Below are 19,152 nucleotides of genomic sequence, written 5' to 3'. Positions count from 1 at the left end.
TAAATAAAAATGGTAAGATGGCCATTCGATCAATACTAATTTAACACCTACTCTCTTGTGGCACTTACCAGTTTTTAAAAACACTTTCTTAAAATTTTGAAGTATAACACATACAGAAATGTACATAAAATATAAATGTTCAATACAATGAATAATTGTTTTAAAAAAAAAGTGCCAGCCCCTCATATGTCCTCTTGTGTGTCTCTTAATAATCATAACCTTCTTATCAAACTCTTGTATTAACTCTAATTTTTTTTAGTGTGGATTGTTTTGGGTTTCTATACACACAGTGTTTTAAAATAATGACAGTTTGGTTCCTCTTTTTCGAATCTTTATATTTTTTAACTCCTTTTCCTGCCTTAATGGGTTGAACAGCATCTCTAGTGCAATATCAAATACAAGAGCTGATAGTGGACATCCTCCTGACCTCAAACGGAAATTTTTCAACTTTCACCTTGGTTTATGTTTGTTGTGGTATTAAAAGAATATATATCCTTCATAAGATTGAAGAATTTTCCTTCTATTCCCAGTTTGCTAAGATTTTTTTTCATGAATTGTTATAGAATTTTATCAAGTGCTTTATCTGTATCTAATTGAGATGATTGTAATTTTTTATGACTGTGTTAATCGATAGATTATATTGATGTTCCAATGTATATATTTCTACTTCCATTACAAACAAAACTTGTTTGTGATGTATTATTATCCTCTCATATATTAAAAACCCATTGCCATCGAGTCGATTCCAACTCATAGCGACCCTATAGGAGCGAGTAGAACTGCCCCATAGAGTTTCCAAGGAACGCCTGGTGGATTCGAACTGCCGACCTCTTGGTTAGCAGCCTTAGCACTTAACTACTACACCACGGGGTTTCCTCTCGTATATTACTTACGTTTTATTTAGAATTTTTGCATCTACGTGCATGAATGGGTTTGATTTTTAATTTTCTTTTTGCACTATCCTTACCAGTTTTGTTATCAAGCTTATCCTAGAGTCACAAAATCAGTAGGGAAGGGTACCCTATTTTTCTGTCCTCTGGAATAATTTTTGTTAGCGTTAGAATTGCTGATTTTTTGAAAGTTTGATAGCACTTGCCAATGACATGATTTGGACTTGGAGCGTCCTCCCGTAAACCCGTTGCCGTCGAGTAGATTCTGACTCATAGCGACCCTATAGGACAGAGTAGAACTGCCCCGTAGAGTTTCCAAGGAGCTCCTGGAGGATTTGAACTGCCGACCTTCAGGTTAGCAGCTGTAGCCCTTAACCACTATGCCACCAGGGTTTCCTGGAGTGTCCTACGTTGAAAAATTGATTACCATTTTTTATTTAATGATTACCTTATAATCATTTTTATTTAAATAAAATATGTTTTCAAACAACTTAACCTCTCTGAATCTTGGTTTCCTTGTTTGTAGAAGGTACTAGCATGATAATTTTATATATTTAAATGGTGACAAGATTATTCAAGTTTTCTACTTTTTTTTTGAGTCATTGTTAGTAAGTGATACTTTTGCAGAAATTTCCCCATTTCATTTTCAAATTTAATGGAATAAAGTTGTTTTTATCCTCTTATTATGTTTTTAATTTTTATGGGATCTTAGAAAAGACCGCTGTTTTATTCTTGAGAAGGTTATCTATGCCTTCTCTCTTTTGTGATCAGCCTTGTATTAAAAAAATATTAATTTTGTTCATCTTTTCAAAGAATACAGTTTTGTATTTTTGTTCTTCTCTATCACATCACTTTCCTATTTCATTGATTTCTACTCTTTTTTTTTCTTTCCTTGTTATTTGGATTTTTTAAAAAAAATTATATAACTGCTTGAGGATAGCTTATTACTTTTAACTAATTAATTTCAGCTTTCTTTTAAAATACACTTATTTAAAGCAATAAACTTCTCAGTATCGCTTGCTTTAACTCTGTTCTACAAGTTTTGATATTCCATATTTTCACTACCATTCAGTTCAAAATTATTTCCTGATTTCTATTCGAATTTTTTCTTTGATGCAGGTGTTAGTTTATTTCTGAGTTTTGAAGACTTTGGGAATTTTCTTCTTATCTTTTTTGTAATTGATGTCTACCATAACTTCATGTAGTATGAGAACGTACATTGCATAGTTTTTTTTTTTTAATCTTATTGTGTTTTAGGTGAAAGTTTACAGTGTAAATTAGTTTCTCATTCAAAAACTTATAAATAAATTGTTTCTATCACATTAATTGCAATCCCTGCAATGTGTCAGGACTCTTCCCCTTTCCTTTTCCACTCTGGGTTCTCTGTGTTCATTTGTCCAGATTTCCTGTCCCTTCCCTCCTTTTCATCTTTGCTTTTGGGCAGGTGTTGCCCATTTAGTCTTGTATTGGACTAAAAAGCACATTCCTCATATGTGTTATTGTTTGTTTTATAGGCTTGTCTAATCTTTGGATGAAAGGTGGACTCTGGGAGTGGTTTCAGTTCTGAATTAGCAGGGTGTCCAGGGGTCATAGTCTTGGGGGTTCCTCCAGTCTCTGTTAGGCCAGTAAGTCTGGTCTTTTTTTGTGAATTTGAATTGTGTTCTACATTTTTCTTCTGCTTTGTCTGGAACCCTTTATTGTGATCCCTGTCAGAGCAGTCGGTGGTGGTAGGTGGGCACTATCTAGCTCTTCTGGGCTCAGGCTGGTGGAAGCTGTGGTTCATGCGGTCCATTAGCCCTTTGGACTAATATTTTCCTTGTGTCTTTGGTTTGCTTCATTCTCCCTTGCTCTGAATATGGTGGGACCAATAAATGTATTTTAGATGGCTGCTTACCAGCTTTTAAGACCCCGTATGCTACTTATCAAAGTAGGATGTAGAACATTTTCTTTATGAACTATGCTATGCTAATTGACTTAAGTGTCTCCCAAGATCATGGTCCTCAGCCCTCGGCCCCAGGAACTCAGACCCTCAAGGTGCTTGGATGTGTCTAGGAAGCTTCTTTGGCTTTGCCATGGTCAGGCTGTGCTGACTTCCCCTATATTGTGTGTTGTCTTTCCCTTCACCAAAGTTAACACTTTTTTTTTACTGTCTAGTCAGCGATTTCCTCTCCTCACGCCTCCCCTCCCTCATAACCATCAAAGATTTTTTTTTCTTTGTGTAAACCTTTTCTTGGGTTTTTATAACAGTGGTCTCATACAACATTTGTCCTTTTGTGATTGACTTCTTTTACTCAGCATAATGCCCTCCAGATTCATACATATTGTAAGATGTTTTGTGAATTCATCATTGTTCTTTATCATTGTATATATTCTGTTGTGTGTATGTGCCATAACTAGTTTATCCATTCATCTGTTGATGAGCACTTAGGTTGTTTTCATTTTTTGCTATTGTGGATAATGCTGCAATGAATCTGTATAGTTTTGACCTTGTGACTATTTATCGAGACTTGCTTTATGGTTTAGTAAACGGTTAATATTTTTAAAAATAAACATAGTTATGACCTCAAATTAACTATGGTATTATAGAGACATTAGTAGAAGCATATGAATAATTTGAAATAAGAAGTAGGAAACGATAATTAATTGCCATAAGGTAGATATAACAAATTATGGTCATGCAACAACTAACAGAGGCATTTCTAGAAATTGTGGAGGTGCCACTAAAACCTATTTATAATAGAAAAGAGAGCTCTGGGTGGTAAAGAGTATTGTGGAGAAAAGGCACAGAGATTGAAAAGAACAGGCTGTGAAAGTGAACTAGGACCTAATTCTGTTTGGCTAGAGCACCAGATGAGTGAGGTACTAGCAGAGAGGCAAGTAAAGCAGGTCAAGGAGTTGAGCTCCACTTTGCAGGTAGGCGGGCCATTGAAGGTTAAAAAAAAAAAAAGATTTTTTTTTTTAACGAGCAGAGAAATAACAGAGCCATATTTTAGATTAAGTTAGCTGTGTGTAATGTGGCTCAATACAAAATTAGCTTAATATTCTTCTAACTTCATATGTCAATATTTATAATGCTGTACTGTACAGTGAGAGCATTGACATCTGCTAGAAGAGGAGGGGAGGGAATTCGTGTTCATTGAGCACTGATTTTGTACCAAGCATTGTACTTGCATTTCATTGTTATTTCAGATGATATTTTATAATTTTTGCATGTAGTCACAATAACTCTGTGAACTATTACTGATTAACATTTAAATTGTTTTAACTGCACTAAATTAACAGAGATAATAATTGCTATTCTATGTAGCAATATTACTGATATAAAGATAAAATGAGGTAACTGTATGTACAATGCTTAACATATTGCAAATCATAAGCCTATATTATTATTGTTATTATATATTATTTTATTATGTATTATTACTGTTGAGTAATAATAGAAGATAAGAAAGTGGACTAAGAGGCATTAAGATGTTTTGAAAGCAAGGGCTGAAATGAGGAGGAGGTGCTGAACGTCAACACTCAGCTACTAGTAAAGTTTAACCAATTACTTTAGATATTAAACAGTTTTTCACTTGAAATAGGAAGACATTTAAATTTTAAGAATGCATCTTGAATCGATTTCATATTTTATGCATTCTATAACAGTGTTTTTCACAGATTCAATTTTTATTAGTAATTCATTCATTCAACAATGTGCTAGGCATGAGCAACTCAACAGTAATAATACATAATAAAAATAATATAACAATAATAATAATATAGGCTCATCACAGTTTGCAATTTATGAAGGGTTCTACATGCAATTATCTCATTTTATATTTATACCAGTGATATTGCTACATATGATAGCAATTTTTATCTCTGCATTATATATTTAAAGAAACTAGATTCTAGGAGAGGTAAGGGGTTTGACAGGTCTAATAATAAGTAAATGATGGAGCCTAGATTGGAACCTGGATCTCCTGGTTTATAATGTAGTGTTCTTTTTTTTAAAAAAAAATTAATTTATTATTATTTTTTAATTGTGTTATACATATATAATATGTGTGTGTGAAAAATCATTTGCCTTCACAGTACAATTCAATGATATTAGTTACGCTTATCATGTTGTTCAACCTTTGCCATTATCAGTTTCTGTATTTTCCCATCACCCTTAACAGAAGCTCAGTGTCCCCTAAGCAGTGAGTCCCCTTTTTCCTCCTCCCTCCCACTCACTCCGGTAACCACTAATAAACTTTGGTTTCTGTACACTTGCCTATCCTAGATAGTTCATATAAGTGGAATCAAACAATATTTGTCTTTTTGTGACTGACTGACTTCCCTCAGCATGATGTTTTCAAGGTGCATCCATGCTGTAGCATGTATCAGGACTTCTTTCCTCTTTACGGCTGAGTAATATTCCATTGTATGTACATACCACATTTTGCTTATCCACTGATCTGTTGATAGGCATTTAGGCTATTTTCTATACCTTTTGGCAACTGTGAGTAGTGCTGCAATGAACATGTAATGTTTTTCCTATTTCACTTACTTTACCATGAAATATGTAAGTGAATTGCATTAGGTTTCACAATTTAAGTAAAAGTAATGATTAATTTTTTATTACTTCATTCCAGCTACCTCTACACATCAGAGGCTTTCTGAAGAGTTTTTTTTAGAGCTTTTCCCCATTCCACTGCTTACTCCAGGGCTTACACATGCACACACACACACACGCACACACATGCACACACACACACACGCACGCACACACACTTTTACTTACCCAAAGACTCAGGTTGAGTCTGACTCTTCATGCTGCTGCTCTCCTGCTGGGACAGCTCTCTGTTATCAGGGTCTGAGGGTTTTGTACTACTTGAATTAGAATGCTTCACATCACTAGCATCAGGCTGATTGGTATCTGAAAGTTCTTTGGTCTCATCATCTTGCATAGACTTTAACCAAGCCTCATCCACAAATATTATTCTGTCTTTGGTTTCAATATCTAGCCAATGTAAAGAGGATCCATGAGGTACAATACTAGAAAAAAAAATCAATTATAAAACACAAGAATGCCTCTCCTTTCCTCCATGCAGTGTACCTTTTGGGTGCCTGGCCTTTTGACTGTTCATTTTCATGATGTGTTGCTGCCTTATCTGTTTAGCAAATCTGGCAGGGTTGTCCCACGGTATGTTGAGGAGCTCAGAATCTGTTCCACACATCATCCCAGAAGGCTTCAGTTTTCCTGTTTCATCAACCTCAGAGAGTTTCAGGCTCTCAAATGTAAATACCTTGAAGGCTCGTTCTACTTCATTCCAGCTCAGGACTTCTGCAAGAAAGAAGAATTCGTGCTTCTAGGAATATACTTACTACCACACGGTACAAGGTTTGCAGGAGGACAACCGGGGAGCTTCTCAGGCCAGACAGACAAGGAAGTCACACTGTGATGGGTATGCACCTGACTTTAAACACTGGACCCACAATTCCACATCAACTATCAAAGGCATCTAGTAATCAAACAGCTACACAATCAAGATATAATTTTTCAAGGCAATGCTCCCAAACCACCTCATAGCCTAATCAATATTAGGTGTCCAGATTAATATACATGGATTTTCCAGGGTACCATATTGGTTTAAAATTTAACATTTTTGAGTAAAAGTACCCTTTGCTGCTGTAATAATTTGAAACAGAGAAATTATTCACTTGTGTCTAACATAGACTGTTATATTCAGTAGATTTTCCTATTCATTAGGGCTCACAAAAGGCCTCCTCCCACCCACATGCACAGGTGTGGAACTTTCCATAATTTCACTTCAAAGTTTATCAGCTTTCAATGGACTCTATTTATTTGTGCATTTATTCTCTTACAGTATTCATTCTTCTATTCACTGATTATTGTTTTCTATGTATCAGACTTTGTCATCCAAGCCAAAACCCATTGCTGTCAAGTCGATTCCAACTTGTAGAGACACTATAACTCAGAATAGGACTGCCCCATAGGGTTTTCAAAGGTGTAAATCTTTATGGAAGTAGGAGCGGCTGGTGGATTCTAACCGCCAACCTTTTAGTTAGCAGCCAAGTGATTAACCACTGTACCAACAGGGCTCCTTGTGGCTTTCTCACAGGTACCTGCAATACAAAGAAAATTCAAGACTTGTTTCTTGCATACTAGAAGTTCAAGGTAGAGGGTGGGAGGTAGAGATTACCAAATGAACATGAACTTTAATGAGAGAAACTAAATCAATCATGGCAGATCAATGATTCAGATTCAGAGGTTACCTCTTCTTTTCAACAGAGTTGAGGGCAGTGAGAGGGCTCCTTTCAGGGAAATACATAGGGTGATTCAGAAGGGAGACAGGGAAGAGGCAAAAGAATTACAGAATAAAGGTTGTTGTTCTTAGGTGCTGTCGAGTCCTTTCCAACTCATAGTGACCCTATGCACAACAGAATGAAACACTGCCCAGTCCTGCACCATCCTTACAATCATTGTTATTCTTGAGCTCACTGTTGCAGCCACTGAGTCAATCCACCTCGTTGAGGGTCTTCCTCTTTTCCGCTGACCCTATACTCTGCCAACCATGATGTGCTTCTCCAGAGACTGATCTCTCCTGACAACATGTCCAAAGTATGTAAAACACAGTCTCACCATCCTTGCCTCTAAGGAGCAGTCTGGCTATACTTCTTCTAAGACAGATTTGTTCATTCTTTTGGCAGTCCACGGTATATTCAATATTCTTCGCCAACACAATTCAAAGGCGTCAATTCTTCTTCGGTCTTCCTTATTCATTGTCCAGCTTTCACATGCATAAGATGCAATTGAAAATACCATGGCTTGGGTCAGGCACACCTTAGTCTTCAGGGTGACATCTTTGCTCTTCAATATTTTGAAGAGGTCCTTTGCAGCAGATTTACCCAATGTGATGGCTCATTTGATTTCTTGACTGCTGCTTCCATGGCTTTTGATTGTGGAGCCAGGCACACCTTAGTCTTCAGGGTGACATCTTTGCTCTTCAATATTTTGAAGAGGTCCTTTGCAGCAGATTTACCCAATGTGATGGCTCATTTGATTTCTTGACTGCTGCTTCCATGGCTTTTGATTGTGGAGCCCAGTAAAATGAAATCCTTAACAACTTCAATCTTTTCTCCATTTATCATGATGTTGCTCACTGGGCCAGTTGTGAGGATTTTTGTTTTGTTTATGTTGAGGTGCAATCCATACCAAAGGCTGTAGTCTTTGATCTTCATCAGTAAGTGCTTCAAGTCCTCTTCACTTTCAGCAAGCAAGGTTGTGTCATCTGCATAATGCAGGTTGTTACTGAATCTTCCCCCAATCCTGATGCCTTGTTCTTCTTCATATAGTCCAGCTTCTCGTATTATTTGCTCAGCATACAGATTAAATAGGTATGGTGAAAGAATACAACCCTGATGCACACCGTTCCTGAGTTTAAACCAATCAGTATCCCCTTGTTCTGTTCGAACAACCGCCTCTTGATCTATGTAAAGGTTCCTCATGAGAGCAATTAAGTGTTCTGGAATTCCCATTCTTCGCAATGTTATCCATAGTTTGTTATGATCCACACAGTCGAATACCTTTGCATAGTCAATAAAACACAGGTAAACATCCTTCTGATAGTCTTTGTTTTCAGCCACAATCCATCTGACATCAGCGATGATATCCCTGATTTCACGCCCTCTTCCGAAACTGGCCTGAATTTCCGGCAGTTCCCTGTCGATATACTGCTGCAGCCGCTTTTGAATGATCTTCAGCAAAATTTTACTTGCATGTGATAATCATGATATTGTTCCATAATTTCCACATTTGGTTGGATCACCTTTCTTGGGAATAGGCATAAATATGGATCTCTTCCAGTCAGTTGGCCAGGAAGCTGTCTTCCATATTTCTTGGCATAGACCAGTGAGCACCTCCAGTGCTGCATCTGTCTATTGAAACATCTCAATTGATATTCCATCAATTCCTGGAGCCTTGTTTTTCGTCAATGCCTTCAGAGCAGCTTGGATTTCTTCCTTCAGTACCATCAGTTCCTGATCATATGCCACCTCTTGAAATGGTTGAACATCGACTAATTCTTTTTGGTATAATGACTGTGTATTCCTTCCATCTTCTTTTGATGCTTCCTGCGTCGTTTAATATTTTCCCCATGGAATCCTTCACTATTGCAACTCGAGGTTTGAATTTTTTCTTCAGTTCTTTCAGTTTGAGAAATGCTGAGCGTGTTCTTCCCTTTTGGTTTTCCATCTCCAGCTCTTTACACATGTCATTATAATACTTTACAGAATAAAGGAGAGTTTGCTAATTTATTCATTTCAAAATATTTTTTGAGCAACTAGTGTCAGTGATCATAAAGCTGGGAGCACAGCAGTGAACAAAGCAGTGAACATATTCCTGCTCTTATGGAGTATCCATTCAAGTGGGTAGGAACAGATAGTAAAAGTTAAGTGTAAGATATATTAGAGAAGATAAAGAAGAACAAAGCTGAGTGAGGGGATAAAAAGTGATGATGGTTGGGGGAGGGGCTTCTATTTTATATAAAGTAGTCAGAAAAAAAATCCTCTGAACAACTAAGCAAAAACATGAAAGAAATGGGGGCAGGGGTCAAGCCATATGGATACCTGGGAGAAAAGTATCTGCATAGAAGAAATAGCAAGTCCAGAGGCAGGGGTATTCTTGAAATGTTCAAAGAATTGCAGAGATGCCAATGCAGATAGAGTGCAGTGGAACAATGAGAGATTGACAGGTGATGAACTTTAAAAGTGGGTAGCAGACAGCTTGGATTTTACCCTAAGTAAGATAGGAGGCCACTAGTGGGTTTTGAGTTGAGAAAGCACATGATCTGACTAATATTTTAGAAGGGCAATTCTGGTGGTTGGGTGAAGAAAAGATTGTAGGTAAAATGGTGGAAGCCAGTAGACCAGTTGGAAAGCTATTGAAATAGTCCAAGTAAGAGCTGATGGTGGACTAGGATGCAATGGTAGTGAGGGATGTGGTGGGGTCAGTTATGGGGTGGGGAAAAAAAAAGGAATCAAGGGCGACTTCAAGATTTTGGTAGAAAATAGTTGCCATTTACAAAAATAGGGAGGACTGTGAGGGGACAAATTTGAGGGGGAATCAAGAGTTTGGTTTTGGACCTGCTAAGTATGAGGTGATGAAAGAGGAAAAGAGGGAGAGTCAAGGGTTTGGCACAGGGCATGAAGGTGTGATATGTGTGGTGTTTCAATGGTGGCAGCAGAAATAAGAACCATGCGCTGTATGTAGAACTTGAGGGGGGAAGAGAATGGAATCATATCATAATACCAAAGGAGAAATGGAGTGTGGCAGGATAAAGGGAAAGGACAGACTTTCTGAGGTGCATTAGGAAGAGTGTAGCTCTGTAAACATCAGACCCAACAAATCCAGGTCCACTAGACTGTACCCTGCAATTCCATGAGGTGATGGCACAATAGTATTCAAAAAATTCTGGCTTTTTCCATTACTAACCCTACTTAAAAATGGATAAAGAAATCAAGATAGAAATTTTTGGCAATTTGGTTAGCGTTAGAAATGAAATGAGAAGGAAGAATCTGTATACGCTTTTCTCTTTTCTAGGTCAAATGCTTTCTTGCCAAACTAAGATGTCCATATGATTTGACATTCCTTCTTTTAGGGGGAAACACATCAGAATATTGCCTCAAGGAGGAAATAGAATTAGTTTTTGGATATGATGGCCCATATCATAAAATCCTAGGGAACTCTATGTCAAGAAGCTGATTCCAGATGTTCTTAATGACCTTTCCTCCCATTGTCCTTAAAGAGTATAAAATGAGCCTTCCAGTTGTAAGGGAAGGTTACCTTGAATCAACTCACTGTCAGCACCACACCAGTAAGGGGCTCTCTAATAATCTTCGTATCCCCAGGCCTAGGGCCAATTACAGCATATTGAAGGTACTCACTACATGAAGACTGGACCATCAGATCTCTACTGTGATTTTCTTCCCCTATCCTGCTCTTCGATACAGGTGAGGAGTGCTTGACTGGACATCAAGAAACCAGAATGCTAGTCTTGGCATTTCCACTATTGTTATAATTTTATGGCAAATGATCTTTTTTTAATTGTCCTTTAGATGTAGGTTTATAGAGCAGATTAGTTTCCCATTAAGCAATTTATACACATATTGTTGTGTGACATTGGTTGCCAACCCTGCAACATGTCAACACTCTACCCTTCTCGACTTTGGGTTCCCCATTTCCATTTGTCCAGCTTTCCTGTCACCTCCTGCCTTCTCGCTCTTGTACTGCACTGGTATGCCCATTTAGTCCCATATACATGGTTGAAGTATGTGTATTTTTGTTTGTTTTATGAGCTTGTCTAATCTTTGGCTGAAGGGTGAACCACAGGAGTGACTTCAGTACTGAATTAAAAGGGTGTCTGGGGGCCATACTCTCATGGTTTCTCCAGTCTCTGTCACAGCAGTAGGTCTGGTCTTTTTTTGTGACTTTGAATTTTGTTGTACATTTTTCTTCAGCTCTGTCCAGGATCTCTATTTGTGATCCCTGTCAGAACAGTTGGTGGTGGTAGCTGGGCACCATCTAACTGTGCTGGACTCAGTCTCCCGGAGGCTGTGGTAGTTGTGGTCCATTAGTCCTTTGGACTAATCTTCCCCTTCTGTCTTTCATTTTATTCATTCTCTTTTAGGGCAAATAATTTAACCTCCCAGGATTTCAGATATCTTATCTGAAAACAGATTTGGACTAAATTAATTCCAAGGTTCCTTTTGGTTAGAAAAATTTATGGTTCTGTGATTCATCCTTCATAAAAAGTTAATTTCTGGATATGAATATTATTCTCAGAATTTGACCTCAGAGTTTCTGTGTAGCATAAGCTACAAAATATCCACATCTGCTTTCTAGGTCAAATTATGTCTTATTTACTTCCAATCCGTCTGTGTGGAGGTGGTCAGAGTAAGTGCTGACGTTAGTTTTAGCCCTGGTGAACATTTCTGCCAAATTCAGATTATCTGGGCCTTCTTTTTCTCTTAGAAAAGTAAAGGACTATAGAGAGAAGGAAAAGGAAGAGACAGAGAAAAAAATCCTTAATATAACATTTCCTTCATAAATATTAAGAGGGACTTAGTTGGTAGTGGGGGTGTTCTGAATCAGGTACTTTGTAACTACCTTTCTTGTTTCTCTCACTTATGAAGTTTCCAGAACAGAATATGTGAGGCAAGGAAGTATAGGGAGAGCAGACAAGAAAATCAAACTGACAAAAGAGAGATTTACTTTGAAAAAGAGCTCTCCCACCCTTCCTGTGTTCTCACTCTCTGATTCTAATCATTATTTAACCTCTCAGCTAGTGAAAAAGCAGCTAGTTTCTAATGAAGACACCACGCTTTTGCGTTATACTCTTATAACCTGGATGCCAGAAAAGTGTGTCTCAGAGCAAAGTTTTCCAAACTTAGATTTTGTAAAAGTGGCGTGGGGATGGTGTCTGAGCTCCTCTGACTTCACAAGCGGGAATGAGAATCAAGATCAACAGCCCAAGACTGATTCTTACAAGGCAGAGGTCAGACATGCCTCCACCTTCCAACCTTTTTTGCCAATTCTGAGACCCAATGTCCTTCCCATGGCACTCTACTTCTCTGCTGAGTTTGATAATTCATTGCAAAGGCCACAAAGAACTCATAGACAATACTGACGATTCTGGAGTTAATCAGGGAAGTAAAAGATTACAATTCAGGAATGCTCAGGGTAAAGTTCTTTGCTTAGGACAGCCTCTTCCCAGCTGCACCCATAGGCATGCCTCTCTCTGGCCCCTCCACCTCTGCCCTGATCAGGGAAGTGTTACAAAGCTCTTTTAGCTTTGCTGATAAGTGCCCTGATGCACCACACTCCGCCAGTAAGCCTTGGCCTGAAGGCACTTAGGTCTAGCTCCTTGGGTCACCCAACTTAGCTTCATCAAGTGACCAGAGGCACCCTACTCCACCAGTAAGCTTCCTGCTCAAAGGCACTCAGCTTTCTCACTCTGTGGGCTGGGCTGTCTTCCGCCAGTCTCCTGGTTCTACTGCTGCTGTTTCTCTGCAGCTGCTTCTTGATGTCTTCAGCGTTACAGCTCTCTATCTCCTCAGTCTCCTGGTTCCAGAAGTTTTTCAGTGCAAAGATCCCGGGTCCAAAAGTTGCACTTTGCTCCTGGATTTTCTTCCTTGGTGGTGGTGAGATCCTCTTTTCCCCCCTCTGGGATGACTCATTTTAAGCCTAGTGGGGTGGTAAAACTGGCCAGTTCCCTTGGTGGGCCACAATTACCTTATTTGCACAGTCCCACCCAATCACCTGAGTGCGAGTTATAGGACCATGGTGAGAAAGGCCACACCGAAGTGATCCATCGCACCATAGATTTCCTTACCTCAGAGAAATAAGTAAATATCAGAGTCTAAGACGTTGCCACAATAATTTGTTTAATTTTGCTTTGTTTTAAATTTTGTTGAGTATGGAAAAAATATATAACCGTCTTTGGACCCATGATTAGATCAATAAGAAAATGGTGATCCAAGCCATAACAGTCAATCAAAGGGGAGATATACAAAGTTTCCTCTTTAAGAAGCAGTGGTCTCATTGAATTAGTGGTTCTTCCGCTTTGTTCTTCAAGATAGGGTACTGTTAGTCTTATATCATCATAAGTGTCCTAATCTGCTGCACAGGACCACTCAACAATTACCTTTTGCATTGAAATATAATCCTTTGATCTTTTTTTTTTTAATAGGTGTACACACACAGAGTGGCACAAATGGTGAAGCGCTCAACTATAAAACAAAGGGTTGGTGGCGCAAACCCACCCAGAGGTGCCTCAAAAGAAAGATCTGGCCATCTGCTTTTGAAAAGTCACAGCCTTGAAGCCTCTATGGAGCACAGTTCTATTCTGACACACAGGGGATTTGTATGGGTCAGAATCGACTAGATAGCAACTGGAAAAAAATGTATGTAAAATTTAATGTTATATCTCATCTACTGATTAATATATATTTTACTGATTAAGACTGGATATGAGGGAGGGTGCGTCAAGTAACCTTTGAGTGCCAAAATCCTTCTGGAACTTTTTGTTGTTGCTATTATTTGTGGGTGTGGCTGCCTTGTGATAAGAGAAACCAAGGGTTTACTAGAAGAATTTAAGATGAGAATTCAGACAGATATCTCTGAATGGGGCAAAGATGCATTATCAGGCTTGCTCTTCCTACTTTCCGGATTATGTCTCTGCAATGTTATTGTCATACTTGTGGGATTTTCAATGATGATAAAGGGGCAGAGTGAAGAGGCAGTGAAAGGGAGTAGGGCATTGTCCTGGGAAATGATTGTGCTGTGTTGGGATGGGAGGTTTTTTGCTTATTTATTTTAAAAATATGTTATTTTTAAAATACATGAAACTTCAATCCTCTTAGCTAGGACAGAGATTACCACACCAACTCCACCAACGTCAATGGGGAGATGTGGTGGGGAGGGAGGGAAAGAGGAAAGTATTCTGATTGTGGTAACATAGTGGAAAGGAAACCCAGTGAATCAAATTGAAGAATTATGTTATGCATCATAGCTATCATACCATTACTAATGACATTATTCGAGATAAGAAAGTTGTAGTCAGTCAGAACACCTACCTCAGCGTCTGAAAGGTCTTTCAATAATCAAAAAGTAGTTTTTGCAAGTAAAAGTGCAACATTATGAAGCACTTCTGACTGTTAATGAGTGAGTTTAGCCTAAGACAAAGGAATGTACTCACCACTTGTACAAAAGTGCATGAGCTCATGAATCGTAGCTAGACGTTTAGTGCTGTTCCATGGTGGGGGCAGTGGGAACTGAAGGAATTCCCACAGTGGCAACTTGGACTGCATCTCCTGCTCAATTTGAACTGGGTCAAAATTCTTTTGGTCCTGATGAAAAAGAGCAACATGACAGAAGACATTAAAGTAAGCCATCAAGTGCCTTATGCATATGGAGAAGGCTAAACATGATACCCTCACTCTCATTATTTGGGAACAGGGGAAATCAATGGTAATTGGGGAAGACAAACTGTTGGTATTTTGCTGAAGGTCAAAAAAGCTAGTTTCCACTTTGCCAGAAGTTTCTGGTGCACTGAAATGACTGGTCCTTCACTCCCAATTGCAAACTGCCAAGTCCTTATCTGTATTCATCTCTCCTTTCTGAGATTCTTTTCTGTTCTCCACCACTTTTTAGGATAGTTAGTGATACTTAAAGCCAATAACTATAAGGTTTTAAAGGAACTTTGGTGGTAGTCACAATTCATTTAGTGGCTAATTGGATTCTACAATAAGGCATGTTTTTCTATGCTGACCTAATTTCTCCCTTATTCGTCTCCATTTTCTCTGATATCCCACTTTTCAAGGAGGTATCCATTTTGGACAGTGCTTTTAAGTAGCGTTAGTTAAGTTGATCTAATTAAGATTTTTTCAGTTGAGGGGCGGGGCCAAGATGGCTGACTAGGTAGAAGCTACCTCGGATCCCTCTTGCAGCAGAGACTCGGAAAAACAAGTGAATCAATCACATACATGACAATCTACGAACCCTGACCATCAAACACAGATCTAAAGAGTTGACCTGAGTGACAGAGACTGAGAACAAACAACCACGGGAAAGCAGCAACTGTTTTCGGAGCCTGGAGCCAGCGTCCCTAGTCAGAAAACCTTGGCGCCGGGCTTGGGAATGGGTGCAGGGGAGCTGAGCTCGGCATCCTGAGACAGCACAAACATGGGGCACAGCCCTAGCCCCCTGAACTGACCTCGGGGGAAGCCCAGCTAGTGCACACAGGCAGCGCAGCGACGCGGCTGACAGGAGGAGAAGTCACCGGGAGGCAGCGACTGGTTTTGGAGGCGGGAGTGCGGCGTCCCAGCCAGGGAACCTTGGCGCTGGGCTGTGGACTGGGAGCGGAGGAACTAACCGTGGCTTCTGAGACAGCACAAGCACGAGACACGGGCCTGACCCTCGGGGGCAATTTCTACCCAGCCAGCACACACAGTCGATGTGCCCCCTCAGGAATCTCAGATAAAACAGTCATCCCAAGCAAGATAAGTAACTTTGTCTATATTCTGGGGTGCTACTCTCTCCTATTTATCTGAACCCTCCCCCCAAGGCAGCTTCGTTAACATTGGAATTTCCTGAGCCAGAAAGTGAACTGCACTGCGGTTTTTCTTTCCTTTTTTTTTTTGTTTTTTGGTCTTTTCCTAACCCATTCTCCTGGCCTGAGAGAAGCAGCTACAAAAAACCCAGGGACCAAAAATCCTTCCCTAATTGGACTAAAAACTCAGAACCAGCTCGAGCCAAGCATATGTGATCCACAGACTTGGGCTTTCATCCCTACAGGGAACAAGGTGGCTATTATAATGCAAAGGCATTTCTGATAGAGATCTGACTGTAATTGTTTTAGCGGATTACTGGAAAGACAAGTTTCCCAGGTCTGGTACCTCTGCATATTCAACAGAGCCCTCACTGACCCACAACAGGGAACTGAGGGCTGAAGCTCCCCCCAGACCACCTAGCCTCCTGCCTTAGGGGTCTAAAGAGGGTGACACCTACCAATCTGTAGAGGTACTTGCATTGGGGGCCTAAGGTACAGCTGCAGAGCCCACCCACCAAAGTGCTTTAGGAATAGAGACACACCTACCACACTGGCACTTGAGGGAAGCCTGTCAGCATCCTGCCCCCCCTAGAGTGTGAACCCCTGCTGCTACTAGAATCTGGTGCACACAACTATCACCACTACTTCTCTAGGTGGATAGGTGACAGTATGCACCACATACTTGATGACCCAAAATCAGATTCTACTCAAGAATAGTGAATGGACTCTTAGGCTTATATATCTGGTAACAACCCAAACCAGCTGGTAATAGGACATAAGTGACTCAAGGGCTACAACAATTAAGACAGCACAATCTAGTAGCCCATCTACGTATACTGAAAGAAAACAAAACAAGATAAGACTCAGTGAGCAAATATAGAATAAATCACTGCAATATCTTAGTGATGGCTCGGAGACAGCAGTCGATATCAAACCACATAAAGAAGCAGACCATGACTGCTTCTACAACTCCCCAAACTAAAGAATCAAAATCTTTCCCAAATGAAGATACAATCCTGGAATTGCCAGATACAGAATATAAAAAACTAATTTACAGAATGCTTCAAGACATCAGGGATGACCTCAGAAATGAAATAAGGCAATCTACAGAAAAAGCCTAGGAACACACTGATAAAGCAGTTGAAGAACTCAAAAAGATTATTCAAGAACATAGTAGAAAAATTAATAAGTTGCAGGAATCCATAGAGAGACAGCATTCAGACATCCAAAAGATTAACAGTAAAATTACGGAATTAGACAACGCAATAGGAAGTCAGAGGAGCAGACTCGAGCAATTGGAATGCAGAGTGGGAAATCTGGAGGACCAGGGAATTGACACCAATATAGCTGAAAAAAAATCAGATAAAAGAATTAAAAAAAAATGAAGAAACCCTAAGAATCATGTGGGACTCTATCAAGAAGAATAACTTGCGTGTGATTGGAGTCCCAGAACAGGGAGGGATAACAGAAAACACAGAAAGAATAGTTGAAGATTTGTTGGCAGAAAACTTCCCTGACATCATGAAAGACAAAAGGATATCTATCCAAGATGCTCATCGAACCCCATTTAAGACTGATCCAAAAAGAAAATCACCAAGACATATTATCATCAAACTTGCCAAAACCAAAGATAAAGAGAAAACTTTAAAAGCAGCCAGGGATAAAAGAAAGGTCTCCTACAAAGGAGAATCAATAAGTTCAGACTATTCAGCAGAAACCAGGCAGTGAAGAAGGCAATGGGATGACATATATAGAGCACTGAAGGAGAAAAACTGCCAGCCAAGGATCATATATCCAGCAAAACTCTCTCTCAAATATGAAGGCGAAATTAAAACATTTACAGATAAACACAAGCTTAGAGAATTTGCAAAAACCAAACCAAAGCTACAAGAAATACTAAAGGAAATTGTTTGGTCAGAAAACCAATAATATCAGATACCAGCACAACAAAAGGTCACAGAACAGAACATCCTGATATCAACTCAAATAGGGAAATCACAAAAACAAATTAAGATTAATTTTAAAAAGAAAAAAATGCTCAAAACAGGGAATCATTGAAGTCAATATGAAAAGATCACAAAAATCAAAAAGAGAGACTAAATACAGGTGGCATAGAACTGCCATATGGAGAAGGATACAAGGCGATATAGGACAATACAAGTTAGGTTCTTACTTAGAAATATAGGGGTAAGTATTAAGGTAACCACAAAGAGGTATAACAACTCCATAACTCAAAAATCAAGGAAAACATGATGACTCAGCAAACATAAAGTCAAATACTATGAAAATGAGGAACATACAATTTACAAAGAAAAAGTCTCAGCACAAAAAAGTAAGTGGAAAAATGAAATTGTCAGCAACACACATAAAAAGGCATTGAAATGACAGCACTAAACACATATTTATCTATAATTACGCTGAATGTAAATGGACTAAACGCACCAATAAAGAGACAGAGAGTCTCAGACTGAATAAAGAAACATGATCTGTATATATGCTGCCTGCAAGAGACACACCTTAGACTTAGAGACACAAACAAACTAAAACTCAAAGGATGGAAAAAAATATATCAAGCAAACAATAAGCAAAAAAGAGCAGGAGTAGCAATATTAATTTCTGACAAAATAGACTTTAAATTAAATCCACCACAAAGGACAAAGAAGGACACTACATAATGATTAAAGGGACAATTGACCAGGAAGATATAACTATATTAAATATTTATGCACCCAATGACAGGGCTGCAAGATACATAAAACAAACTTTAACAGAATTGAAAAGTGAGATAGATACCTCCACAATTTAGCAGGGGACTTCAACACACCACTTTCAGAGAAGGACAGGACTTCCAGTAAGAGGCTCAATAGAGACACGGAAGACCTAATTGCTACCATCAACCAACTTGACCTCATTGACTTATACAGAACACTCCACCCAACTGCTGCAAAGTATACTTTCTTTTCTAGCGCACATGGAACATTCTCTAGAATAGACCACATATTAGGTCATAAGACAAACCTTTGCAGAATCCAAAACATCGAAATATTACAAAGCATCTTCTCAGACCATAGGCCATAAAAGTGGAAATCAATAACAGAAAAATTAGGGAAAAGAAATCAAATACTTGGAAACTGAACAATACCCTCCTGAAAAAAGACTGGGTT

The 19,152-nt window shown here is 39.0% G+C and overlaps 1 protein-coding gene across 2 annotated transcripts in view; it reads right to left on the bottom strand.

Annotated features, from left to right (window-relative positions):
* The window catches only part of SPAG17 (sperm associated antigen 17), a 259,459-nt gene that overhangs the window by 132,132 nt on the left and 108,175 nt on the right, over positions 1-19,152 (bottom strand). For both annotated transcript variants that reach the window (XM_064282366.1, XM_003409619.4), the window contains exons 13-15: positions 14,636-14,786; positions 5,974-6,201; positions 5,659-5,877 (exon numbers count right to left, since the gene is read on the bottom strand). In XM_064282366.1, the coding sequence (XP_064138436.1) occupies positions 5,659-5,877; positions 5,974-6,201; positions 14,636-14,786 (598 nt within the window). The remainder of the gene's footprint in view (positions 1-5,658; positions 5,878-5,973; positions 6,202-14,635; positions 14,787-19,152) is intronic.

Source organism: Loxodonta africana, chromosome 3 (assembly GCF_030014295.1).
Source record: "Loxodonta africana isolate mLoxAfr1 chromosome 3, mLoxAfr1.hap2, whole genome shotgun sequence".
Taxonomy (NCBI): Eukaryota; Metazoa; Chordata; class Mammalia; order Proboscidea; family Elephantidae; genus Loxodonta; species Loxodonta africana.
The sequence above is the reverse complement of the archived record's forward strand: the minus strand, read 5'-3'. Positions and strand labels throughout refer to the sequence as shown.